Here is a 27,508-nt window from a genome sequence, read left to right on the forward strand (position 1 = left end):
TGTATATAATTAGATTTTGTAATCAATAGTAATAAATCACTGTCATTATACTATGACTGCCATACAATAAACATTTAGTAATGAGTATTAAAAGGAAATTTAGATTTGTCATTATATAATTATAAATCAATTATCGTTATACAACGAAACATTCTAAATTCCACTTAAATTGTTATTGCAGCTCGATTTAAGTGCTATTTGAACTAGAAGGTATAGTAAAAGGCGATATGTACCAACGTTTTCAAATTTGTAATAGGACACATTTACCCTTTAAGTTACTTTATGTATTTCCTCTACTATTATATTTGTACACAATGGTTACAGTCATACTGATAATACTGGAAATATATGCATATATGAGCCAACATTATGAAATAAAAACTATTATCTATACCATCTTAAAATTAATAATGGTAAGCATTACTTTTATTATTTTTTACAAGGGTTTTTTTTTGTCATCATCATGACAATATGGCTATACCGTGTTGGCCGAATGATGATTGTTTGGTGGCGATAAAACACGTCATATAAAAATGTTCTTTTTTACCTGACAAGCAATGAAACCAATCAATTCTTGCGGTAGCCATTTCCCCTACTTTTGAATATACTTTTGGACTACTGCTAAGCTGTCTGAAAGTTCTTTGACAATTTGAGCTGAGTCTTCATCCAATTTGATCCTACATCCTGTTATTGAATTGAATTATGTTTTCATTTCTCCGTTTTTTTAATAATACATATTGTAGACAAAATAATAAAGGTGTATCCACGATATTTCAAATTTTTGAAAATATTGAGTTTTTTTAAGTATTTTAATACTGATGCTTTAAAACTAATATAATTTTTTTGTTATAATTTATTTAAAAGGTCTTTGATTGTAGCATTTAATCTATTAAGTATTGGGGCAATTCGGTTCTAGATAAAAAATTTTACCCCCATTAGCTGTAACAAACTTATTTACGTTGTAAAATTCGCGAAAACCTCAAAGGTTTTACTCGACCTACCATAGTCACCATACATTACATTTTCCGGTTATCGCTTGTTCCAATACATAGTCTTAAAATGAATTCACAGTTATATGTTTGTAGTAATTTAAACTTTGGTTTTAGATGATCATGTCTATAATAGTAGCTTTATTCAATTTTAAATTATTGAGGGGAGTTGTTCGAAAAATTAATCTGTATTTTTGGATGAACAGGCATCACAACAAACTGCAACAAATGTTCACTAATCGTTCGAACACAATAGAATATATTTATATTATAACAACACTTGTCAACCTAGCTTGTTATTGTTTATGGCCAATTATAGGTAGGTATAGATTTAATAGGTAAACGTACAAATAATTGAACTGATGTTTTCAGAAGATATCAAGGCCAGTACTATGTTCACAATGTACTTGTATGAGAATTATCCTACACTAACTTTATTCGTACGTCTGTTGTATATAGGAGTGTACCAATGTATTCTTGTTATATACTCACTAATAGTTCAAAATTTCTATTATTTTACTAGAAACATAGCCTATCAGGTACTTACTGTATACAAAGTATTTTTTTCAGTTTTCCTAGTAGATGACTTTAAGTAAAATGATTTCTGGTAATACTCATTCTTTGAAGCTATTATATGTGTTAATAAATACTTTCCGTTTTTTTTACAACATATTTCATTAGTCATAAGTATGCAATGTTAGGATTTGATTTTTTTGAAAATCAACGGTATAAAATGAAAGCCGATGAATCGTTTGCCTGTATTGATATGTTCCAACCATAAGAACATGTGAAATATTTGGTTTTTATAATTCAAACATGACGATTTCAACGTTTAAGACAAAGGAAGTCGTAGTAACGTTTGAAGATGCAGAATTGCAGTAGATTAAACCGAGACGCATTTTATGAATAAATTACAAACGATGGGAAAGATCCAAAAGATGCGAAAATGGGTACCATATGATTTTATTTTTTTTTTTAAATTTATCCAATCTTTTATTACATCTTTTTTTAAATTTATTACATTAGACATGCTTAATACAATCTTAATTTACAAATTAATTTATTACTACTGTTTTGTTGTATTTGCATTAATGCACAAGCAAGCAAACTACCGGAAGACCGAGAAACCGTTTTCGGACCCGAGAGTCCTATGCGGGTTTTTCTCTGCCGTGTACATAGCGGTGCAAAGTTTCACATTTTTGAAAGACCGATTGTCGTAAAAGAGAGGTCATAAGAACATACCTGTGATGGTGGTCATAAACCGAAAATTACCTCAAATTGGAAGGTGACTGTAAAAATTAATTTGAGAGAGGCCATAAACCTTTTTTCCCATAAAGGAAAATTACTATAATGTAGGGTTTGCATAACGGGGGGGTTTCCGATGGAACAATCTACCTGGGGTAATATATTTCACCGTCGCCACACTGGCAACCGGCCTGTTGGAAAATGTTATATAGGAGGTCGGATTTTGAAGTACGAAAAATTGGACGTGGGTTCTTGAATTATCGTTTTGCTCGGGATGAATCTAACCGATGAGGCAAGATATTTTTTTGGCGAGATATTTTTTTGGCGTTGCTGGTGGTGCTAGCTAGCTGGCTATTCTTTTTCCTTCTTAATTTGCCCAGGTGGATGACTGGGAAACTGAAGTTTCAGTCCGTGACTCTTTGGCGGTGATCGTTTTTCGCCTCTATAAAGTTGGCAGGATGCTCCTTTCCGCAGCTGGATCACTTGGCTGGCGTTTTTCTCGGGGCTCGACAGTTCCTGGAGGAGTGTCCGTACAGCTGACGATTTGGTGCAAAATCATTGTGCCGGCTGCCCGATGCTTCTTTGGGTTTCAACTGTTACTCTCTGGTTCAATTTAGAATATGTGGTCTCTGGGCACTATGACCTGAGTGAGTAGAATGGCGATTCCGACTTTTGCCCGCCATCTCTTTACCAGGGTTAGAATCGCTTTTCCTGGAGTGCTTCTCTAATTTGTTTGTCTGTTATGCCCTTGAGTTGCCTCTCCTGTAAGGATGTGAAGGAGTGGAAAGGATACTTCCTCTCCTCGGGCCTTGTCCTTGTATTGCCTAATTCAATTGTACTGTTTTTAAATATACGGACGATAGCCATATATTTTGTTTGTCCCGGAATACCATAGGCGAGATTTTTCCTTCCTTTTGTCGATTTGAGTTGGCCTGGTTTGATGTGATTGTAGTTTCGGCATTTTGTTGCTTTTCCAAATCCTCCTCACTACACGAGGAAACAGTAAAGTTTACCTCCATTTTCCTCTTCTGTGGTGCCTGTATGATTTGAATGGCATGAAATTGAGAAATTGTGTATGGAAGTACTTCATTTGTGCATCCAACAGTAACGATTGATGAAAATTGGGTTTATCTCGAAAATACAACAGGAAAAAATCATGGTTATCACCTGGCAAAGCCGACCAATCGGCTGCAAGGCCAAATCTCTCTCTGTTAGGACTAGGTTGGAACATAGGACTTAACTGTTGAAACCTCCACAATACGCAATACAAAGTTATGATACGGTGATTTTGCAGCATGACCAACATATAGCAAAACCAAAGTACTTGGATGGAGAGTTTTATCGCACCTGCCGTATTCTCCAGACCTAGCTCCATTCAATTACTGTAGTGTACAGTTTTAACTAGTGCCCATTAAATTAAATCATATTTAATCATTTTGTTTTAAGTTTTAGGTATTACTGAAAAATTATTTTCAAAATCTTCATAAGAAATAAAATTCACATTCAGATTCATTTTTTTTCTGTAAAATCGTAAAATGGTAATTGGTTATTGGTTAGTTATATAAAACAAGAAAATATGAAAGATGGCTGCTTAAAATGAACGTATTTGAATGTTTGAAGGTTTTAAACCGAATTCTGTAATACTTCTATTTAATTTTTTATATGAAAAAAGAGGAATTAGTTTATTAATGGTCCTATTTATAATATGTACATTTTCAGTTCAATTTGTTAAAAGAAGATGTATCTGCCAACTCTGATTTGAATTTAAATAATAATGTATACAGCACTGAATTATATAATCATCGTGGTTATCAGGAGAGGGTAGGTCAAACTTTAATAGAAATAATTAGCCGTTACAACAAATTGATATGGTGAGTTTCAAACTTCTGTCTCTTCTTCTTCTTATAATTCAATATTTAAATTTTTTTGACTATTCGCACAAGGATGCCGAAAAATATCGATACATTGATATTTTTGGCCGGTTTAGTGAATTTTAAATGTTCATTACAATTATCACTACACTCATTTAAAAAAAAATATATTTTTAGCCTAATATTTCACTCTTTCTATTTTATCTTAGAAATATCGATATATTTTTGGTAAAATATTAATATTTTTTATAAATGTTGAAAAAAATATATCAGCATTTTTTTCTCCGATATATCTTTTTTTTTTAATATCGAAAACGATATATCCTTATTTTTTAAAATATCAAAAGTAATTTTAAAATTTCACTATTTCTATTTTTTCTTAAAAAGGTCGATATAATTTTGGTAAAATATTAAATTTTTTTATAATTGTTGCAAAAAATATATCGGTATTTTTTTCTACGATTTTTTAAATATCGAAAACGATATATCGAAATATTTTTTTTTAAATTTCGGTGAAAAGAATTTTTTCTGAAAAGACTGACTGGTATAAAAAGAATTAAAAAATTCTCTAAATAAAATAGAATATTGTTTGCCATACACATGTTAGTCGAGAACAAAATAGCGTGTTCGCAATTATTATGTATATATATATATATATATATATATATATATATATATATATATATATATATATATATATATATATAAATTTCACTGAAATAATACAAAAAAAACACATCTATAACACAATTAATGAAATTGGGTTACAAATTAATGTTCCTTTATTTTAAATATTTTCCACTAAATAGATATTTGGAAGTAAATTACTGGAATCATGTAATTTGTATGAGATATATAATTAGTAATGCTGTAATAAGTCTTTAGACTGCTAATTACTAATTATTTTATTAATATTTTTAGGCTATTTCACATCACCAAGAAAAGAATGAATTTAATCGTATTTGGTCCAATATATCAATTAATGGCAATTACATATGCTTTAAATATATATGCTCAACCCGTCACAGGTGTAAGAAATAATATATAATATATATGTATGTATTCATCTAATTCATCTCCATTTTAGACGGTATCTTTAATATATAAAACAAATGGATTCCTTATATTCTATATGTGGACTTTGGGGGCATATGAATCAGGACAAATTTGTGGATCCATGGTTAAATATACGTATATACTTTGTGATATCCAGTCATAAAAATGTATTTTTCAGAGTGAGGATGTGTACGAGGCTATACTGCAGGTGTGCTGGCCCGTGTGGAGCATAGAAAACAAAAAATTATATTTGAATATTTTAGCCTTCTTTCAAAAAAAGCGATATATAAATATCGGCTTTGGAGATATTATTGACAGACATTCAGAAATAAGGGTAATTATTTTTGATAGTAGTTTATTGATATAATTTCTTTATTTTACAGTTTCTCCGACTTGTATACAGTTTTTTGAACTTATTCTACATAAATAAACAATAACTCAAACAAATAATAATTAATACTCCTCTAATCGACTATATTAATTAAGATAAATAATCAAAATCATCTTTTGTTAAGAGGGCATCTTAAATTTTTAAATTGTAAATAATTAAGAATATCAATAAATTTTACCGAAGCAATTTATTTTTGATTATAATCATCATTTAAAAGAAGCCGTAGTGGAAAGAAGAAGATAATGTTACAATAGTGAAACAACCGCCTAATTACGGAAAAGAAGAAAAGTCTGGTATAACCATAAGATGTAAATAGTAAATAATATAAGGAAAATAGTTTGATTTGAAAGAAACGAAAAACAATTAAAAGTGAAAATGCCAACAGTTATTCTCTTAGATGTTTCGTTGTCCATGACAAGACCTGTTCAATTGCTGGAAGGAATTGAAACTACAAGAAAACAACTAGCCATAACAGGAATAAATGCATTTTTAGATCACCTCAGTATTCATTCGAAGTTGGAATTTATTGCTTTGGTACGTAAAATGAGAAAATCTCACAATTAAAAAATCGTCAAGTTCTTTTTTTATATACTAGATATATTTCTTATGAACTAATAAAATAAAATTTTTTTTTTCTATACTGAATAACCTCTAGCGGTTGGCTAACCTGCTTGGTTGGTTCTAGTGACATATTGATTTTGGTTTTTACTTATTGTCAATTTGATATTCTGTCAGTTTCAAATGTCCTTTTTTGACGTCGGTTAAATACCATGCTAAACATTTGTTTAGTTACTTTTTAGTCTTCATCTGATTGATTTCGATTTGTTCTCAAAAAACGTGCTTTATACATTTGCCTACATCGTGAATAAATTGTGGAGTTCTTTTTGTCATTGATAAAAGTGTTAGGTTATGCTTTAGAACATCATGGGAGAAAAACCCGTTTCAAATAATTGCCGAACAGTTGCAATTCGTTACCGATTTGTTTATGAGAAAAATGGAGGAGGTGACTATAAAATCCAATTTTTGCCTCATGTTGTTCAAGAAATCGAAGTTGAAAGTGTGCAAGCAGAAGAAGAAGAACCAGTCCTAAAGCCTGAAGACGTTGAATATATTGACGATGTGGGATACTTACGTAGTTTAGACCCAAAAGAGTGGAAATCTCAAGATCACTATAAGGTACTTGGAATAGAGAAACTTAGGATTAATGCTACTGAAGATGTAATTAAGACAGCCTATCGTAAGAAAGTTTTAAAACATCACCCAGATAAAAGAAAAGCTTTAGGAGAAGAAATTAAACCAGATGACGATTATTTTACAAATATCACAATGGCTTATGAGATTTTAGGCAATGTACAAAAAAGAAGGTCATACGATTCTGTTGATCCAGAATTTGATAATAGTATACCCACAAATTCAGAACTAAAGAAAGATTTTTTTAAGGTATTTTCATATTATTTTAAAATCAATTCACGGTGGTCAGAAAAATCTAAAGTTCCTTTGCTTGGTGATAAAAATTCTACCAGAGAACATGTTGACAAATTCTATTCTTTTTGGTATGACTTCAAATCATGGAGAGAGTTTTCATATGAAGATGAAGAAGATAAGGAGAAATGTCAAGACAGGGATGAACGTAGATATGTAGATAAATTAAATAAAGCAGAACGTCAAAGAAAAAAAAAAGAAGAAATGTCCAGAATTAGAACACTTGTTGACTTAGCATATAATAATGATCCAAGAATAGCAAGATTTAAGCAAGAAGAAAAAGAGAAAAAATTGGCTGCTAAAAGGGCAAAACAAACAGCCGCTCAACAAAAGAAAGAAGAAGAAGAAAGAATACTCAAAGAGGTTCAGTTGGCTAAAGAAAAAGCGGATGCTGCAGAAAGAGCTCGAATTGAGACAAAGAGACAGGAGAGAGAAGCAATTAAGAAGGTCTTAAAAAAAGAGAGGAAATTATTGAGGGATACATGCAAAGCAAATAATTATTTTTCTGATGATAATACCAAAAATCTTCACCATATTTCCGCGGTAGAATACATATGTGAAAATTACAACACTGAGGAACTTGAAGCTGTGAACAAAAATATTAAAAACAACGGTAAGCAAGCTTTTCTTAAAATAGTGCATGAATATGAGGAAAAAAAAGAGAAAGAGAGGAAAGATGTACTAAAAGTGACTAAACAAAAGAATTCAGAGGATATTCAAAATGACAAAGTACTTAAAGTCGCCCCTGAATGGAATGAAGAAAATTTACAATTGTTAGTGAAAGCAGTAAATTTATTCCCAGCTGGTACAAATCAAAGATGGGAAGTTATAGCAAATTTCATTAACCAACATGGTGTTTTCCAAAAAGACTCTTCAAAGTTTTCAGCAAAATTGGTGTTGGCCAAGGCGAAGGATCTCCAAAATACCGATTTCTCCAAAAACAATCTTAAGGAGCAAGCGAACAAAAAAGCCTTTGATACATTTAAAAAAGATAAAAAAAATGTTTTAAATGTAGATGAAAAAGAGATTTCTAAGAAATTGGAAGAGGTTTCATTAAATGGGAACAAAAAGGTATCAAGCGAAGAAGTAAAAGTTCAAAAAGATAACCAAGAAGAAGTCAACGGGAAGTCGGAGAAAGCTGTGAAACCGGAACAGCCATGGACAGCTATAGAGCAACAACTTTTAGAACAAGCTTTAAAAACGTATCCCGCATCAACAGCTGAAAGATGGGATAAAATTGCACAATGTATACCAAGTAGAAGTAAAAAGGAGTGTATGAAACGTTACAAGGAACTAGTCGAGACAGTCAAAGCAAAGAAAGCTGCCCAGGCGTCTGTGTGTGTAAAGTAATTGCAGACAACCATTAATTGTCTCAGTAACTTCAATTTATTTTGTAAACAATATCTTTACAAATCATGTAAATTATTAAACTATTATTTTTGTTTTGTATAAAAAATAAATCAATTCGCTCCAATTTTTGTTTCAATTAATAAGAAAAACTTTTAAATCCTTACCTATGTTCCATATTTATTTGTAAAGTACTCCACGTAGTATATTTAAATTAAATTGTATGAGAGAAATTATTTATTTTAGTGATTATACAATTTTATTAGTGTTCTTTTGTTTATATACTTATATTGGTTTGGTTCTAATCTGTTAAAGTATAGAACGTTATAGCAAATGAAAATATACTAGGTAATTAATATTATGGTATGTTATAACTAATTTCCATATATCCAAATTATTTTTAGATGGCTTTCTCTTCGTTGTACGAGGAAAAATGCTCCTTTACACGTGATTATAACGCTATTAAGTCTGAATTAAAAAACATCGATGATTATGATAAAACTTGTATAGAAACTGCCTTGCATGGAGTGAATCATATGATATTGACCGAATGGGGAAACAATACAGCGTGTCAGGTAAATATTTTATGCAAGATGTTAATATGTGGGTATTATACTAATATGTTTTTGTATAGATAATACTTATCACCGATGGAAGTACCGGCATAGGATCGAAATCTCTCAAAGAATCGTTATCAACATTAAATCAAAGAAATGGCGGACTTCCTTTTCCCTTACCTTTCCCGTTCCCAGCAAAAATCCATGTAGTATGTATATCCGCAGCAAACGAACCTAATTTCATTAAATGTAAGTACATAAAATTGCCGTTGAACTTGAGTTAAGATTACTAATCGGTTTTTAGCAAAGTCACTGTATCAGCGTCTAATAGATTTAAGTGGATATGATGGATCGATACATGTACCGGATAATTTGCAAAGCGAATCGAACATAGTCAATTTGTTTCAAAAATTAGCCGAGGAAATGTATACTTCGTTCAAGGGTGTTTTGAAATGTGGAAATTTAGAATCCAAGATTATTTTATCGCCAACACCTGTAGTAAGTTAAATGTGTAACTGTTTGGTTGACGTTTAAATCAAGTTTTGTGAATTGCAACTGGTTCAGTTTTCTATTCAGTTATGGTATTAGAATCAAATCTTTCATGGCTATGTGTGAAATGACTGCATCCAAATCTATTTTTAATCCAGTATTCGCACAGCCTACTATGTTTTTATAATGTTCAAAGTGAATTTGACTTAATCGTGAAATTTTGGTAATGTTTTTATCAACATAGATGAAGTATTAAGATGACGTTTCCGTTGCCCAATAGATGACACTGTCACATTTTCAATAACTCAATGAACTGTATACTTAGCAGAGTTTTGTTTTAGGCTTACACAAAAGTAACCGATTTTAACACACAAACGTACAATGTTTCAAATCTGATCGACGTGTGCGGTTTTATATCCGTAGCGGATATAGGATCACCGATGGCGGTAAGTCGACATCTTATATTGCCCGCTGGCATTCTCCAGAAACCAGACGCCAGTTCGAACGAGATTGATCTCACCGATGAAAATTCAGTAGACGAGGGCAGCACACCCTCGTTCTGTGTATTGTTGCACGGTGCTTTAAAAGTCGAAAATATGGCCGCTTTAGTTAGTGTGGGCGACAACTGGTTCGGATTTGTGTATTCCTGGGCCGATTCTAAGAAGAAAAGTAATTTGATGCTGACTATATTGACTCCCGGTTCAGACGTGATACCATGGTGTGTTCCTAATATTTTCTATTCATTACATATCGGTAAAATGTCATCTCTATCATAGGTTGGGAGATTTAAATGAACTTGGTACGGCAGACATGTTTCCTGCTGATCAGTTAGGCACTTTTCCACTTAGACCGAACGAAAAAAGGAGTTACTCACAGAATGGTGTGGTGTGGATAAGACAAGCCGGGTTACAATCTGATATTCAAAAGATCTTAAGACATGCCCGAAAACTACCAGAAAAAACCCAACAGTTTTATAAGGTACATATGTTTTCGACACTCCGACAATAATTAAGTTGTCACATTCAAATGAAATGGAACTGACTGACCTATTTGATTAAAATACTTTAATCCAAGAACCCTTGAACGCAAAACTTCCATAATTTTATGGAAGTTGATTTTTTAGTGAAAATACACCATTATAGTGAAGAATAGTTAACTATTATAAAGAGTGGATCTAGGTGGCTTTGATAGTGGTTTTTGACATTTAACAAAGGTACCAAATGTCAAACCAAAAATGTATGTATAATATATTACGTGACCAACTATTGTAAACTGTTTTCTTTGAATGAATCAGGCAGTTTTGAAGATTCCTCTCGACTTTACCCCCTACCACACATAGTTGAAGGTCAATCAAGTAACATATATACAATTAAGCAAGTCAAGTAAATGAATTGTCATACGATCCTATAAACAATATCAAAAACTTACGCTTTCATTGAGTAGGATAGTTTTTGCTTTTGACATTTGGTAACTCTTATATGTCCAAGCCACTTCGATCAATATTTCTTTATAGTTAATTGTTTTTACCGAGAGTAATGTACTTATTTGTGTTTTATAAACATTTTATTATGAACATTGTTGTTATGAACAGTGTTTCTAATTGTAGGAATTGAATCGTCTCCGAAAGGCTGCCATCTCCTTAGGTTTTCAGGATTTACTCAGCGGTTTAGCTCGAATATTCGAAAGGGAATGTTTGCAATTGCCTGAAACAGCTCATCCAGACTGTTCTGTACAACTGCAACATGCAGCGGACATGTTGAGGAAGCCGCAAAACAGAGATATCAAATCCATGTTGATGCCATTGCAGACAAATTACAATTCTGCTTGAACGGTTGTGTTTATGTAACTAACCATATGGCTAATTATAAGAACATTGAAATAGTATTATGATTTACTGTTAAATATATATTAGATTTTTGTAAATGAATGTTTTACTGATTTAAAATGATATTAAATTGAAAATAAAGTGCGTTGGACAGAATCTTACGTTGAAATTCTTTTAGACATAAGGTTGATTATAGAGTATATATATATATATATATATATATATATATATATATATATATATATATATATATATATATATATATATATATATATATATATATATATACAGTTGACTCTTAAAATAAAAACTTAGATAATTCATTTTTTCGCAATTTAGATTGCGAATTGATTGTAATCAAATTTATGCTTAATAAGATGCCTCGAATAAATAAATGAACCTCATACTACATGTTAAATTAATAATAATATAATTTAATTGCCTAACTGATGAATTGAATAGTATTCACTGAATTTTAATTTAGCCGAGTTACAAGATATACTTTTCACTTCTATTGGTTTTTTTTCTATAACTTGTTATCAACCTATTTTAGTCACAATATTTATGCAATTGCTAGAAATTCCTAAGGGAAATCATACATATTGTCTACTGAGCAATGTAAATATATATTGTGGTATATAAAACTTTATACCAGTTTGTCATAAAGGTGACTAGATAGAGTAATAATAAATGTTTCAATGGATAAATGCTAAAGGTTCAGTTGAATGCTTGGTGGAGATGTATGTTTGCTAGTTTAGTTTTTTTTTAGAAGGATATCTGATATTATTTCGTTCTGTTACAGGGTGTAAAAATAAGTTTTGACAATACAATGTATTTTATTTGAAATATCCCACGGTAGCTATGATTGTACCTCAATTTTCTTGCCTTTTAAGGTGATCGAGGATCAAACCAATTTTCCACATCCCATTGAAGAATCTCCAGAGTTTCCCTCACGACATTTTGCAACATGATGCTTAAATGGGATTTTAAAGGTTTTATGCGAATGAAAGAGTATTTTTTATCTTCAGGATTCTGATTTATATTATTTCTTTATGATTAGAATACTTTACAAATAATATAATACTTTTGTTAGTATTAATAGAAAAAGGCTTGTTTCATCAGCTAATATTGAATAGGTATTTCCACTTAGTTCTCATACTTTCACAATTTGGCAGTACAAATAGGAAGTTAACCTACTTAAACTCATTTTCGTTAGCAAAAAATAACTGGAAGAAAATAAGATATATTTGATTTAAATAAAACCAAGCATTAGCTATATAAATGGTACATATATATGTAGAAAAAGACATAAACAGTATTACAGTAATTGAATAGCTATAAAATGTTTAAAAGTTCATATATAAATTATCATAAAATAATATTTAAATATAAAGCATACAGTATTTTTATGATGTTGGTATATTACTTATTAGTTTTTACACAGAATAACATATTTTTTGCTCTTTTTCGTAGGTTGGGTAAAATATAAAAACATATAATACCTCGAAATGTACTCCCACTGTAATGCAATATCAGCTGATAGGTATTGAAATAATTGTTATAATAACTATTATTTTTTATAAAATAGTTATTAAATATCTGAATACATTCAAATATGTGTCTCTGAAACGAAGTGAGCATATACAGTACAGATATAACTATGCTCAATTTAACGAGCCGACGAATTTCGTAGAATTTGATATGCAAGATATTGTCTATATCATTTTCTGAAGGTTTACAAAGTTTACTTGACAATATAAATAAGGAAAATATTAGTAAAGAACACGGAATTACGAAAGCGAACATTACCAGGAGTAAATGTAAAGCTTGTGCGTATACATTCTCAACAATGACGCATAGCATAGTTCCCTGTTTCTCCACGGTGGAGGAAAACAAAAGACTAGGCAAGCTCATCGAAGCGCAGATGGTCCAAACAAAAATCAACGGAAATATTACAGAAATGTCACTTTGTTTTTTCCGATAATCGATAGTAAGGGAACGTCCCTCAGGTCTACCTACGAGACATTCATTGCTGGATCCATCGCTGAAATTCGTTAAGGGATTTTTATTATTTTTCTTCAATTCGTACTGGTGCAAATTGCAATAAGTTATAATGTGTAAATTAAAACTAACTAACATATACAAGATTATGGCGTTGAAGAACACATTGCTGCTGTTATAAAACATACACATTTGATTCGAGAAACTCCAGGATTTGTCCAGAGACATAAACGTCTCAAAAACTCCAACAAAAAACAACAGTATGTCTATCAGTGATACCTGATGAAGAATTAAGTAAACACCTGTAACAAAAATATATCAATAATAATGGTTAAAATAAAATTAATGGATCAATTTATGTTTTTAAAGATAATTTACTACATTTTCATACATTATTACAAAAATATACGTTTTGTGTCTAAATTTCTAGTAAAATATATTAAATGTTATAATTTTAGAATATTCATAATAAATGAAATAATATATACTCTATACGTGAAATAACACTAGTGATAATATATTTTACTAGTTTGGAGTTGAAATATTTATAAATATAATACTTTTATTTGTACATACCCTTTTTATCATATCTCCATAATGTCAAATGTTCTATTAAATTCACCACACAACCGCAGAGTTGAACGGTGAGAAGAATATAAATTGACCACATCGGACCGTCGACTTGTTCCTCCAGGTGATACTTCGAACTAAAATTAAAATCCTTATATTCCAGAACCGAGGATCTTCGAGAAACTGTCCAGTTATCCATTTAATGACGAAGTAGTGACTGCGTGTTTATTTAGCTTGCTTTGTTACACGACTGAAGGGTCCTAAACATATATTCGAAATTGGTAGAAATATGATCTTTAGAATGTCATTAAAAATATATGTTTAGACACTTGAACGATTAAATTTCAGATGAAAGAGGCTGGATAAAAACAGGGGACAAAAAATCAAACGCGCGTATTTCCTACATATGTGCGATAAATATAGAGGCTCGAGACTCAACAGTCTTCTACACAACCTACTATCGTCTTGCTTAATGCCATCGGTTCTTTTACTCTTAAGTGATGTGACGTCCTTAAATTACCAGTGTGACGTACGGAATGCATTATAAATAACAGCTTCTGAAATAAACTGCAGCGCTTTATTGAGAGAAAACTTAATATATAACTGCGTTTATATATTATTAAATGCTTTTCATATGGTTCAATTATAGGTTAATTAAAAACATAATTTCAATTTAATAAATATGTAAATACATAGTATGTATATAAACAATATGTTTAGTGTTTATGTTGATATATTGAGAATTATTAAGCTTACTGGTAAATAATTTAAATTTAAAACTTATTACACCATGAGCTGATAGGATAGAATATTTTTATGAAAAAGTAAATAATAACAATTAATGATTCCAATAAAGACGAATAATATAATTTCTTTCAATAAAAATAACAGTAAAGGGTATAATTCAATATTCAATGACAATATAGTAATTAATTATACAAGAATATAATGTTGTTTATAACCTGCAACACTCAATACACACGATGACGTTAATTTAATCAATTTTTTTATGTCATTTCTAACCTAATTTTTTGTACTTGGTAGAAATTGATTTGAAAACTTAAATTTAATTCATATTTTTAATAAAATCTCGAACTGTTTTACTTGAAATTGGATTACCTCAAAGATACTTAGCCTATGTGTATATTTAAAATAGGTTCAGTTATAAATATTATTGTTCACATAGTCATATTTAATCAAAATGTGGATAAATGAGGTGGACGAAATTTTCAAAGCCTATTTGCCATACTATGTATTAGTTTTTTTGCCAATATTTATTATTGTTTCGCCCACGAGTCCGGTTACAGCATCGTATGAATTTCCAGCATATCGTATGCAACATTATGATTTGCATGGGACATCTTACGGTAAGATTTGTATCATTATGTAATTGATAACTATTAACCGAAGTATTATATTTAAGGAAGCAGAGCCGCTTCAGTGAATTTGGAAGCAAGGGCTTTATCTACATGGAGTTCATCTAGACACTGCTTAGTAACAAGACTGAAAGATTTATCTATTGATACTTTCCGGAATATTAAGGGAAAAGTTGGTGCACTTGTTATTGTGCTTCCAGCAAGTTATACAAATTTAACTAGGGATGAAAAGCAGGTATATAATTTTAACATGAAATATTAAAAATAGCTTGTTAAAATTTTGTTTTTTTAGCAAATGCTATTACTGGAAAATAAAATGCTCTTTGAAGAAGAAACCACCATTCCTGTTTATTTTGTTAAGCACTCAAAAGAAATGAATAATGTTGTCGATGACTTATCTAAAAGTGTTGATATAAATGATAAAAGAAAATCAGCAGGAGAAAATTTGTATGCTTCTGTTGCTGCTAATGGATATCAGATAACAATTTCAACAGGAACACCTAGCATCCGATCCGATAATAAGATTGCAACAATTCATGGTCATTTAGCTGGTTATAGATCAGATGGAAAAGTACCCACTATTGTTCTTGTTACACATTATGATAGCTTTGGAGTTGCTCCAGTAAGTAATATATAATCAGCTATTTACTAATATTTAATCAGTGTGGCTTAATTCCAAGGCTAATGTGTTTTGATATGTTAATAAACTTTCTACCTATCTAAACATTTTATTTTGCATTCAGATAAGAAACATCGTGATACAACTACACTTACCTTTATGCTATTTATTTTTGAGTTAAATGCATGTTATGTTATATTCTATATATTGTTCAATTAATATAGTTGGTCATTATGCATTTAAACACACTTTTTAGGATCTTTCTTATGGAGTTGACTCAAATGGTTCTGGGGTAATAATAATGTTGGAATTAATCAGGACTTTATCTACTTTATATGCAGATACAAAAACAAGGGGTAAATTTAATTTGGTGTTTTTACTTAGCGGCGGAGGAAAGTTCAATTTTCAGGGTAGCAAAAAATGGCTTGAAGATCAGTTAGATGCAACTGAGACCACATTACTGCAGGTATGATATATACAGTGCATATATATATATATATATATATATATATATATATATATATATATATATATATATATATATATATATATATATATATATGGATAATTTATAGGAAGCTTCATTTGTAACCTGTCTTGATACATTGGTAACATCTGATACAATTTTCATGCATGTTTCTAAACCCCCTAAAGAAGGTTCACCTGCTGCTGTCTTTCATAAATATCTGAAAACAGCTGCCGAACAATATGCTTCTGTATCAGTTGAAGGTGTTCATAAGAAAATTAACTTGGCAGAAGACTTGTTAGCTTGGGAACATGAAAGATATAGTATTAGAAGGTAATTTTGTTATAAATTGTTAATTCTGTGTAATAATTTTTTTGTTCAGGTTACCTGCATTTACATTATCATCCATCAAAAGTCATAAAGACCCTTGGAAGTCTACAATTTTGGATAATAGGGAAAACCTTAAGTATGAGCGCTTAATTACAAATGCTAAAGTTATTGTGGAGGCTCTTGGCAAATATATATTAAATGTTACAGAGGGTGATGCATTTAACGGAAGTTTGGTAATTTTAAAGGAATTAATGTATATATCATCTTACCTCACATATTAATTGCAGGACATAAATAAAGCAAATCTTGACAATTGGTTAAGGATATTGTCGTCACAGCCGAGATCAGCACAGCTGTTAAATACTAAAGATGCCACCCTTGTTACTCAAATTCAGAGTTATCTTTCGAAGCATTTAAGCGATGTTAAAATTACCTATGCTATTCCAGATAAAAGAGATCCAGACTATCAGTTTTATAGTATTACTAAAGGAACAATGAATATTTACAGGTATATATGGTACTTTTTACTTAATATCATATCTGTAAATGACGCAATAATATATTTTAGGGTGAAGCCAGCTGTTTTTGATCTAATACTAACCCTAGCAATAATAACATATCTAACATTAGTGTACTATACAATTCATTATGTTCCTGCATTGTATTCCGTATGCAGCAATTTAATGAAGAACAAAAAAGTGAGATCAAGTTAAGAGTTGATATTGCATATTAAACTAAATTGATAGCAATGTAAAATAGTATTTTTTACTGCAAGGTAGGTATATAAAAATCATGTGTATTGTGTCACATCGATTAAATTATAAATTCATTTAACTGCATGGAAAAGTATTGATATTTATTTTAATTATTTTGATCGAAATATATATTTGAAAGTTGATTGCTGTTCTCTGATTTAATATTAGTCACGTTATCTTAGTTGTCACAATAAATATTAAAGTATTAGTATTTGTTTTGTTAAATTAAATTCTGTGAAATAAAAATTTCCATATACATATTTGTTTTATTACGAAATATATATATATATATATATATATATATATATATATATATATATATATATAATGAAATAAAACTACTTACTGTGATAGAGAAAATAAACTATAATCATTAAAGATCTACAATTGATGTTATACTGTATTGTGGGTATTTTTGCGTTTATCCCTGTAACAACTATACTTCTCTTTTATTGCTGTTAGTTGGTCTTCAAAATTTGTACCTTTTATTTTGGGATGGTGGCATTGTAATATATCACAGATCTAAAAAATGTTATGTTAACATTCCTATTGAATAAGAATATTATATTATAAGATACTCACTTGTCGAATAAATGGCATGAACAATGGTTTATTGTATCTTTCTATAAAAATAATAAGCAGATTTGTTAATACATCCCAGTCTCGCTTTAGTAAACTGTCAATTATCGTTTTCCTAATATAATGACATGTAGTAAAATGAAAATTTTCGGATCGGCGGCTTTGCATTCTATTTAAACACTTTTTAATCTTCACAGTTTGAGGATCCATATCCTCATTAAATAATTTTGTATTAAATGCTTTCCAATTGGATTTTGTTATGTGAGGAAACGGGACTTTATTACCAGATTCTGTTGAACGTTTTAAATTCGGTTCTTCAAGAAACTGAATTTCCTCGTTATTTGTTTCTGTAACTTCTGGACTAAGTCTATTTTTGTTTTTATATCCATGATCTTTTCTTCTCCTTTTAGCTGGTGGTTTTTTGGTAGAACTAATTTTTCGATCTATTTTATACTTTTTACATTCTTGAGTTAGTAATGAATCTATTACCTTTATTTGAGACATATTTTCACTATGTTTTAAGTGTTAAGCGTTATCTTATGTTTATAAAGTGTACCAGAAAACATAACCCTAATATTATTTCACAAAATATTGAGAATATCATTATTATGCAACTTATAATACCATTTCATATAGATATGCAACTAAAATTATCTTTCATTAAAATTTTAAATACAGAATATAATTATTTAAACCTAATTTGTATGACATTTATTTGACAAATTACTTTCACTGTATATTTTTTGCCTTCTTAGTGATATAGTATATTTATATCTTTTTAAAATACACTTTATAGGCATAATTTAATACTAAAAATGACGGAGGGTAGTCAAGGGAGCGACTCCACACTAAAGAATAAGTTTAGGATGTATGCCAGCGGTATGAAACTTCAGCCAACTGTATCTGTATCCGAAAAAGAATCATTCATCATAGATGAGTGCGATAGCACACATTTGTTAAATAGAAACACCGAATCCTTCCAGTGTTTAGCACAACTATTAATTTCCAGTAGTTCTTTGATGAAAAATCGGTTGTTTTTATTTCCACCACTGGAAGATCCAGGGATTACTGCAACTTTTAATTTTGTAGGTGGGTTATTCAATTTAACATAACTCTTTTGTTAATCTAATGTATTTTAGCGCACCTCTTGTCTAAAAACAAATCAGCTTATTATTTTTAACATAATAATTTCACCTAAATAGGTAATTTGCTATAATGATGATTTCCTATCAATGTTTGTTAGGCAACAGGTTAAACAGACGTCCTAAAATCCGCTCTTAGTGTAGAACGATGTATTGTAATAATGTCTTGTTATATTTATTTTACAGAACCACCATCAGAAATTGATGATGTGGGTGTTGGAAAATATCGAGAAATGTGTCATGACATGGAAATTGTACCGATATCTAGAATAATAAAATCTTTACCAACTGATACGTTGGATTTGAAGGTAGTCTGGATACAGTTATACATTATACATAGTTAATAAAGCATACATATATAGATATAACTAAAATACCTATAATTGATAAATTTTAAAGTAAAGTAATTGAATAAATGTCTGGAAGTATGTCCCTGTATTAGGTCCTGAAACAAAATGTTAGTTATATTTTAAATTCATTCGCATTATTTTAAAGAAATATGTGTTATCTCAGAATAATTATTCTATTCATTTGTATTGATGTGGGTAAAACTGACAATACAAATTTAGGTTATTTGAAAGCTTCTAGCGTTTTTTTTAAATTCAATTGATATTCTAATAAAATGTTTTTCATTAGAGCTTTGTGTCATGTCAGATGACTCCACCTCCTAATTTTTCTAAACTTAATATAATAGTCCTAACCTACAAATGTCATGTGTCAAAATTTCATGACAATCTGGCGTTTCATTTAAAGTTACTGTAGTTTTAGGGAAACAAAAAATACACCACTTTGCCATGAGCCCAGAGTGTCGTCATTTAGATAATTCTATTAAAGAGACCGTAACATCTGAATCTCTGATGAATTTTAGTATTACGGGCTTACAGTTAAACAGATCAAGGCTTTAACCGAAGCTTTAAAACCAAATACCCATGTACAAACCTTGATACTTCAAGACAATTGGTTGGATGTAGAAATGGCCTCCCTTATAAGCGATTTGCTAGTAGAAAACACAATTTTGCAGGATTTGTCACTGCAAGAATGCCGAATAGGAGCAGAAGGTTGATGATGTGAATTTATGACGCTTTATATGACGTTTTTTATTTTACTCCATTTTTAATTAGGTGCGGAAAAATTAGGGAATGCTCTGTCAGGGACCCAGTCTATTTTATCGTTAAATTTGAGCTTCAACGATCTTGGCGATCAAGGCCTACTGGCTTTACAGAAAGGATTATGCGAGAATTCTTCATTGAAAAAGCTTAACATCAGCCACAATAATCTGACCGAAAATTCCGGTGAAATTTTGGAAAAGATTTTATTAGAGAACAAATACATAGATGATCTGGACTTGTCGTGGAATGGATTTTTCACGGTTCAATGTAATGGTTTGGCGTGATATCATCGCGGTACACAGTTTACTTTGTTTTTCAGGCAACAGGAAAATATTCACAGCCCTGACGAACAGCGACAGGATAAAAACTCTAAATCTGTCGTGGAATGGTATTAATCTTCCTCAAGCAGCGAGTCCGATTTCTCGATATGTGAAAAAAAGCGAAACGCTAGAACATCTTGATATCAGCAGCAACAGGTATATAATAGTTTTGTCAACTTTAATTTGTTGTAAGAATTATCACGGTCCTTTTATAGTTAGAAACATGTTGACAGCTAATGTACAAGATGTTTTAAAAGAAAGTTTATATAGAATCTCCAATAAAACTGCCGACGCAGGTCATGAAAGTTTATGACGTCTGCACGTCGCAATATTAACGCATCAACTTTGACTTTTGTTTGCTTCTTCAACGTTGTCGGATCATTATTAATTATTGTCATTACTTCTAATTATTATTACTAATGTTCTGAAAAATTTTACAGACATTTGGCAACATGTAAGGTTGTAAACCAAATTTCTAAGGCGATGTGGTTAAGTTGCGACGTGCTGACGTCATAAATTTTGATGACGTACATTGGCTATTTAATTAAACGAGCCATATTTGTTTAATTTACTCGGTGAACAAAGCATAATCCGACAGGCACACAAAAGGCTAGGGTGCTATTGTTAATAAGTGACCTGGCCTTCGGAATTTTATTTTTCTTTGTGAAGTGTTTTCCCGTCCAGAGAGTTCTTGATTCGGTTGAGTTTGAATTTGCGACGTTGCCATTTCTTGTAAGTTATACGTGTATTTGAAGAATATAATATAAATTGAATCTCCAACTAAATCGCAGCAACTAAAGTCGATTTTTGATGAAACTGCCAATAAGTCAACAAAACCCAGACTACTATTTTGCTAATATCGCACACACAACATTTTTTCAAATTTATTTTAATATAAGTATTGTCCATCGATAGCCGCCTGTTTTCCTTATTTTTTAAGCAGTTTACGTATTCCGTCTCGAAAGAACGGTTTATCTTTTGAGGTTATTCATGAATCGATTCATTTTGTTATCTTCATAAGACGTGAAACGCTGTTCAGACGGGTCACGACTCATATGTCGGAACAAGCAATAATCAGAAGGAGTAAGGTCTGGAGAATATGGCGGGTAGGGTAGCACTTCCTATTTTAATGTTTTTACCGGTTTTGCAATATGTGGTTGAGCGTTGTTATGCTGAGGAATAACATTGTTGTGTTATTGCTCGTTTTACGGCCTTTTTAGTATTGCCTTCGTGGTATTCAGTTCAAACGCATCAATTATAGTAGAAAACTTTTAAAACGTTGAGAATAGTTACCATAAGCTTCACACAGTATTGGATGACCTTCAACCGTTTTTTTTTTAATTCTTGTAATAAGAATAAAACTTGCCGCAAATGCGATATTTTAACGCACTGAAAAGTGTTTTGTTCTCACTTCAACGAGATGGCGCATACTGAAAAGTCTGTCATTAAGGCTTTAACATGAAGTTGGATACAAATGTACCCGATGCGATTTAATACGCAGTAAAGCCAACTGATGTTAAATAAATAAATAAAATAAATTTAAAATTAATTTATAAACCCATGGATATATCAATATTAGATTTACTATAGGACAATTATTCGTAGTTAATTCACATTCTTAATATATTTCGCATTATTACTTATATTTTTTGTCGACGTCAAGTACTAATTTGCTTTTTAAAGAAAACTTTCAAAATTAGTTCGCAGTTTTTATATATTCCAATGTTACATATTCTCTTTGGATTTTATCTGGTTAAAATATTTTTTCATTCAACACCATGTTCGACTAATAGCCGAAATAACGCAAGTGATGCTATGGTCTATCCAATAAAACAGCCAATGTACGTCGTCAGGTTGCAATGTTGCCTCATTAACTAAGAATTTTGGTTTGAAGTGTTTGCCGGGTTGTAACCTCTCATTATTATCATTTCATATATTCATTATCATTCATATATATGTCATATATGTCATTTGTGCAATGCACGTTATCATTGGCTGTTTTATTGAAAGATTGCAGATTTGTCTTCACCTTAAAATAACTTAATTCAACTGTTTCAACTTGTAGATTAGTTGGACAATCGTTGAGAATGATAAGGGGATCGATTTTGAAAAATACTTCATTAAAAAGCGTTAAAATCGGGAACAATATTTACCCACCAGAGGAGAGTCATCTTCTGCTAACAGCTTTAGCTGGCAAGACGAAAGATCCTCTGAATTATTTGGACATGGAGAATATGTACATAAATAAAGAGTCTAAAGTAGTTAAGTATTGTGTATAAATGGTATAAACGGTATTGTTTTTAGTCAACAGTTATTGGGTACTACTTTTTAAAACGTCTATGTACAATTCTTATTTTATTTTTTGAGTCATTTTCCTACTCTATTGACACACTTCGTATTCATCCACTCCACTTTGTGTGCATTTTTCTTCTTATGCTTCATACTATATTCTACACGCTTAAGTATATATTGTTTTTTTTTGTTCTGACCTAAAACCAGGCGGTTCCAGGTTTGTGGAATAATTGAGATATGAAGTGTTTGACTTCTGAAGTGTCTTTTGTCATGAGTTTCCCTATGAATTTGATTATTTCTGACAAACCATGGAGCGTTTAAGATTCTCCTGAGGAGCTTATTTTGGAAAACTTGAAGCCCTTTTGCCTGGTTGGGTGTAACAAACTTGAAGTAGACATTAGATCCGTAGAGGAGTACGGACCGAATTAACATCTTGTAAAATAAGCATTTGATGGAGATTGGAAGTCTGCTAGAAGGGCAGATCTGAGAAGATTGCAGGTTTGCTATCCCCGAACCTTTCTGGGTTTGGGAATGCCAATCGAACCGTCGGTCGAAGTGGAGACCTAGGTACGTGACGTTATCCGGCCATGGAATTATTGCGGTGTCGATCTTAAGTTGCGAGACGCGTAGTGGGTAACGCTTCTTATGGAAAATGATGGACTGGGTTTTTAGGGGGTTGATTTGCTACCTCCAGAATTTGAACCACTTGTCCGCATGATAGAGCTGCTTCTGTAAACGTTCTTGAATTGTAACCACGAACCTGGAGGCTGTGAAGAAAAGAGCGTTGTCAGCGTAAAACGCGACGTCAATATGCTCTTTTCTCGACAGATCTGAAATAAAGAGGTTAAATAAGTCTGGGGCTAGTGGGGTACCTTGACAGGAAAGTATTTTCTTGATCTTGACCTGGAAAGACCTGTGCGGTAGGTAGGGCTTGATGAGATCGGTTAGGTTTTCTGGGAGGCCTAACTGCACGAACTTTGCGATCAAACCGTTAGGTTCAGAAGGACTGCTCCAAGCTTTTTATGTTGGTCAAGAGCGTGATAGATGTGTGAGGCCTGACGGGTAGCCTGATGGACGGTCTATACTTATATCTCAACCTTTGTTTCTTGCTTTTCTTTTATTAATTTCTTGAGTTCATTGTTATATTTTTTATTCTTATGTTTAAATCTTTGCTATTAGTGATATCTTTTATTTTATTTACTGTTTTTTTGGTATTGTACTCTGCCAAAACTTTATGTTTACTTTGTTTCATATTCCTATTTATTTTCGGTTCTTGTTTTCTACGTTCTTGTTCTTATCTTCCCTTTCTTGGAAATAGTGGAAACACTATTACACAAGTAAGCGTTAAGTGCTGATAGTTTTATATTATCCGACAACAATCCATTTTAATGTTCGTCGGTCTATGTCAGTTAATTTTCATATTATTTCTTGTTCATATTATTTTGTCGATCACTTGTACGTATTTGGTTTAGTGAGATTAACGTCTTCCCTTCTTTTAGGTTTTAAATAATATAAAAAAAATTGGAAAGACAGTAAAAATTGGAGGTATACTAAGCGACTATGAGATAAAAGGTCCGAATTCTAAGAAACTAATATACGATCGTTGTAGATATATTCTGAATAAACCGAAGAAGCAAAAAGCGAAAAAAGATTTTGGGTAACTATAAAAATATAACGCGTGTCAAGTTGATTTTCATGGATTATAGCAAAATAAAATTGAAATTGACGTCAACATTTAATAGGAATTATATTATTTCCTTAGCCATTTTATCTTATCTCTACCAGACCGACCAATGGCACCCGATGAATTTCTCAAGGAGATCAAGAAGCAAAAAATCAAAAAACTGGACAAAGATCTCTTGCAAGCCGTTATGAACTTGTTTCAAACGAAAAAGAAAGAAATAGATTGTCCCGAGTTGGTTAAAGATTACATGTCCTACTTTCCCGATACAGTGTTGCCACCTCCGAAGCCGAAGAAGGGGAAGAAAGGCAAGAAAGGTCGCAAAGGAAAGAAAGAAGGTACTTTAATATATTTGCCATTCCAATTACAACAGTCTACTCATAGGGACGCTTGGCGTTCGCATTTAAATTAAATTTTGCCACGTTGCTAGTTCTTGTAAATTTAATGTATATCTCAAAAATGTAATTTATACAACTTTTTTAACAACAATCCTCCAACATTTTCAATTCATCAACAGTTCAATTTTTATTAAGAAAAATAACATCAAAAAATATTTATAAAAATATTTAATTTTAAAATAATTTTTATTCTATGAAAAAATAAAATACAGCAATAATACAGGTCAATTGAAAAGTCCCCGGCCAGACATATAGATGGCGCTACTAAAATTAAATCCATATGTTTTTGAGTTAGCCCTAATTCTCAAAAGATAAAATAGATATAAATTTGACAGCCAATTTGTGAATTATAGCATTTTGAGTGAAGCAATTTTTGTTATTGTGAAAAAAATTGATAAAAAGGAATTTCGGAATTCGCGTTGATTGATGATATGCTAGGTTTAGATGTGGTGAAATGAGCACAGAGGACGGTGAACGCGGTGAACGCCGGTCCGAAAAGAGGTCGTTACCGACAAAAACATTAAACAAATCCACAAAGTGATTTTGAATGATCGTAAATTGAAATTGAATGAAATAGCAGACACTTTAAAGATACCAGCTGAACGTGTACATCATATCATTCATGAAAATTTGGGTATGAGAAAGCTCTGTGCAAAGTGGGTGCTGCATGAGCTCACTTTTAACCAAAAACAACGACGAGTTGATGATTCGGAGCAGTGTTTGAAGATGATCAAGCGTAGTAAACCCGAGTTTTTGCGTCGATATGTGACAATGGGTGAAACATGGCTCCATTATTGCACTCTGAAGTCCAATCGACAGTTATCCGAGTGGACTGCACACGATGAGCCCGGTCCAAATCGTGCGAAAACGCAACAGTCGGCTGGCAAGATTCTGGCGTCTGTATTTTGGGATGTGCATGGAATAATTTTGATTGACTACTTTGAAAAAGGAAGGACCATCAACAGCGACTATTACATAATGTTATTGGACCATTTGAAGGACGAAATCGTCGAAAAACGGCCGCACTGGAAGAAAAAGAAAGTGCTGCTTCACCAAGACAATGCACCGTGTGACAAGTGAGTGAAAACGATGACAAAAATCCGTAAATTGGGCTTCGAATTGTTTCCTCATCCACCGTATTCTCCAGATTTGGCCCCCAGCGAGAATGCCCGCTAGGAAGAAATTTTCGTCGAATGAAGAGGTGATCGCCGAAACTGAGGCCTATTTTGAAGCAAAGGACAAATCGTACTACAAAAATGTTATCGAGAAGTTGGAGGGTCGCTATAATCAGTGTATTACCCTTGAAGAGAATTATGTTGAATAAAAAAAACTAATTTTGCAAAAAAATGTGTTTTACTATGGTAGGCCGGGGACTTTTCAATTGATCTGTTATATGATAACAAATATAATTTATTTATCTATATATAAATATTACAATAATTAACCAAAGTTACTCTTTATATAACGTGTTGGAGTAGTATTCGGAGTTTTTATCCGCGTTTGCTGCTGAAAAGGGCTTTCAATTTGATGACGTTTCGGCAGAATCCCATCTGCCATCTTCAGGCCTTGTTTTCTCTGGCGGTAAAAATGAAGGCACGCCGCTGATTGGATCTTTCGATGGCTTGTAAATGGCAACGTCGCAAAACGCGGCTGAGGCTTCCGAAGTTCGCCGTTTGCCAGCTGAGCGTCATTCGGAATGGCCACTACTTTACAATTCGTACAACAACAATGATTATTTAATAGTTTTGTCCCGGTAATCATAGATATTTTGGGGATGAATTGTTATTAAGACCCTGATATTTTATAATTCATTTATTCATTTTATGATTTTCAAGAGCAAGTAATAAAGGTTCACGATTTGGAAACAGACACGCAAGCGGAAGAGAAGAAGGATGACGCTGACCAAACAAAACCAATCAATAATGAGGCTTCACAGCCTGCTCTCACCAATGTAGCTGCTAGTAAGGCCAGTTTAAAACCAACTGAAGAAAACACTGAGGATAAAAATACATAAATGTAGATTTTTAAATAAATTGTTTGTATAACTAGACTCGTTATCATCGAAAGTGTAAATACTAGACTGTTTGAAGTGTTTTTATAATTTGAAATAAATTATATTATTCAAAATAATTTTTCCGAATCTCGGTCTAGTTAAAATTCCTTTTCTCAATGTTTCATATATAATACATGGATGGAAAAGTCTCGGGCCTGACAAAGAAAAGTCGTTGTTTTGTTCAAAATTGTGTTAATTCATCAACGTAATCGCCATCAAGAGGCACACAATCATTTCAGCGCCGGTCTAACATTTTATTACTACTTTTGAACAACAGTTTCAGCACTAACCTCCTCATTCGAGTGAAATTTCTTGCTTGATTAATCTTCCATATCAAACGCGGTTATATAACATTTTGACCGGTGAAATTTCGAAATGATCCGACAGTGTCGTACGATTTGTATAACGACTCGGGTTGTACAACTTATCGTACTACAGATTGCATAGCGTGCTACCCGTTTTCCAGCGTCGTACGATTTGTTGAATTACTCTGGTTGGCCAACACGTTGTAGTACAGATTACATAGGGTGTGGGTAGTTTAAGGTTGCTTCTTTGTTGACTCAAC

General features: G+C 31.7%; 7 protein-coding genes and 1 long non-coding RNA gene across 8 annotated transcripts in view; 6 read left to right on the forward strand and 2 right to left on the reverse strand.

The window, feature by feature from the left end:
• LOC143201120 (uncharacterized) overlaps nucleotides 1-23,613 on the forward strand; it is a 32,697-nt gene extending 9,084 nt beyond the window's left edge. The window contains exon 2 of the long non-coding RNA XR_013006884.1: nucleotides 23,603-23,613. This is a non-coding gene — a long non-coding RNA (uncharacterized LOC143201120). The remainder of the gene's footprint in view (nucleotides 1-23,602) is intronic.
• LOC143201115 (uncharacterized) lies at nucleotides 212-5,729 on the forward strand. The gene is made up of 8 exons (XM_076411964.1): nucleotides 212-413; nucleotides 1,107-1,308; nucleotides 1,362-1,528; nucleotides 3,954-4,105; nucleotides 5,027-5,135; nucleotides 5,193-5,285; nucleotides 5,340-5,495; nucleotides 5,545-5,729. The coding sequence occupies exons 1-8, from the start codon at nucleotides 228-230 to the stop codon at nucleotides 5,596-5,598; spliced, it is 1,119 nt and encodes a 372-aa protein (XP_076268079.1). The 5' UTR covers nucleotides 212-227; the 3' UTR covers nucleotides 5,599-5,729.
• Nucleotides 5,830-11,408, forward strand: IntS14 (integrator complex subunit 14). Its single transcript, XM_076411960.1, has 7 exons — nucleotides 5,830-6,086; nucleotides 8,786-8,956; nucleotides 9,016-9,187; nucleotides 9,243-9,436; nucleotides 9,769-10,145; nucleotides 10,204-10,405; nucleotides 11,034-11,408. Exons 1-7 carry the CDS (start codon nucleotides 5,928-5,930, stop codon nucleotides 11,253-11,255), a joined length of 1,497 nt encoding a protein of 498 aa, XP_076268075.1. The 5' UTR covers nucleotides 5,830-5,927; the 3' UTR covers nucleotides 11,256-11,408.
• LOC143201108 (dnaJ homolog subfamily C member 2) lies at nucleotides 6,270-8,508 on the forward strand. Its single transcript, XM_076411956.1, has one exon. The coding sequence runs from the start codon at nucleotides 6,477-6,479 to the stop codon at nucleotides 8,382-8,384; it is 1,908 nt and encodes a 635-aa protein (XP_076268071.1). The 5' UTR covers nucleotides 6,270-6,476; the 3' UTR covers nucleotides 8,385-8,508.
• Nucleotides 12,265-17,848, reverse strand: LOC143201116 (uncharacterized). Its single transcript, XM_076411965.1, has 3 exons — nucleotides 17,716-17,848; nucleotides 13,830-14,083; nucleotides 12,265-13,555 (listed from the first exon to the last, which is right to left on the reverse strand). The coding sequence occupies exons 2-3, from the start codon at nucleotides 14,020-14,022 to the stop codon at nucleotides 12,675-12,677; spliced, it is 1,074 nt and encodes a 357-aa protein (XP_076268080.1). The 5' UTR covers nucleotides 14,023-14,083; nucleotides 17,716-17,848; the 3' UTR covers nucleotides 12,265-12,674.
• On the forward strand, nucleotides 14,261-17,625 carry LOC143201110 (BOS complex subunit NCLN). Its single transcript, XM_076411959.1, has 8 exons — nucleotides 14,261-15,190; nucleotides 15,247-15,434; nucleotides 15,492-15,821; nucleotides 16,075-16,284; nucleotides 16,394-16,617; nucleotides 16,667-16,847; nucleotides 16,902-17,122; nucleotides 17,183-17,625. The coding sequence occupies exons 1-8, from the start codon at nucleotides 15,025-15,027 to the stop codon at nucleotides 17,325-17,327; spliced, it is 1,665 nt and encodes a 554-aa protein (XP_076268074.1). The 5' UTR covers nucleotides 14,261-15,024; the 3' UTR covers nucleotides 17,328-17,625.
• Nucleotides 17,716-18,540, reverse strand: LOC143201117 (uncharacterized). The gene is made up of 2 exons (XM_076411967.1): nucleotides 17,952-18,540; nucleotides 17,716-17,891 (listed from the first exon to the last, which is right to left on the reverse strand). The coding sequence occupies exons 1-2, from the start codon at nucleotides 18,450-18,452 to the stop codon at nucleotides 17,763-17,765; spliced, it is 630 nt and encodes a 209-aa protein (XP_076268082.1). The 5' UTR covers nucleotides 18,453-18,540; the 3' UTR covers nucleotides 17,716-17,762.
• Nucleotides 18,694-27,020, forward strand: LOC143201109 (uncharacterized). The gene is made up of 9 exons (XM_076411957.1): nucleotides 18,694-19,037; nucleotides 19,277-19,398; nucleotides 19,959-20,148; nucleotides 20,212-20,466; nucleotides 20,519-20,675; nucleotides 22,585-22,780; nucleotides 24,311-24,468; nucleotides 24,574-24,830; nucleotides 26,726-27,020. The coding sequence occupies exons 1-9, from the start codon at nucleotides 18,764-18,766 to the stop codon at nucleotides 26,902-26,904; spliced, it is 1,788 nt and encodes a 595-aa protein (XP_076268072.1). The 5' UTR covers nucleotides 18,694-18,763; the 3' UTR covers nucleotides 26,905-27,020.
• The last annotated feature ends 488 nt before the right edge of the window (nucleotides 27,021-27,508 follow it).

This window comes from Rhynchophorus ferrugineus, unplaced genomic scaffold, assembly GCF_030347505.1.
Source record: "Rhynchophorus ferrugineus isolate W39M unplaced genomic scaffold, kcgeb_rfMv2 rfM8, whole genome shotgun sequence".
Taxonomy (NCBI): domain Eukaryota; kingdom Metazoa; phylum Arthropoda; class Insecta; order Coleoptera; family Curculionidae; genus Rhynchophorus; species Rhynchophorus ferrugineus.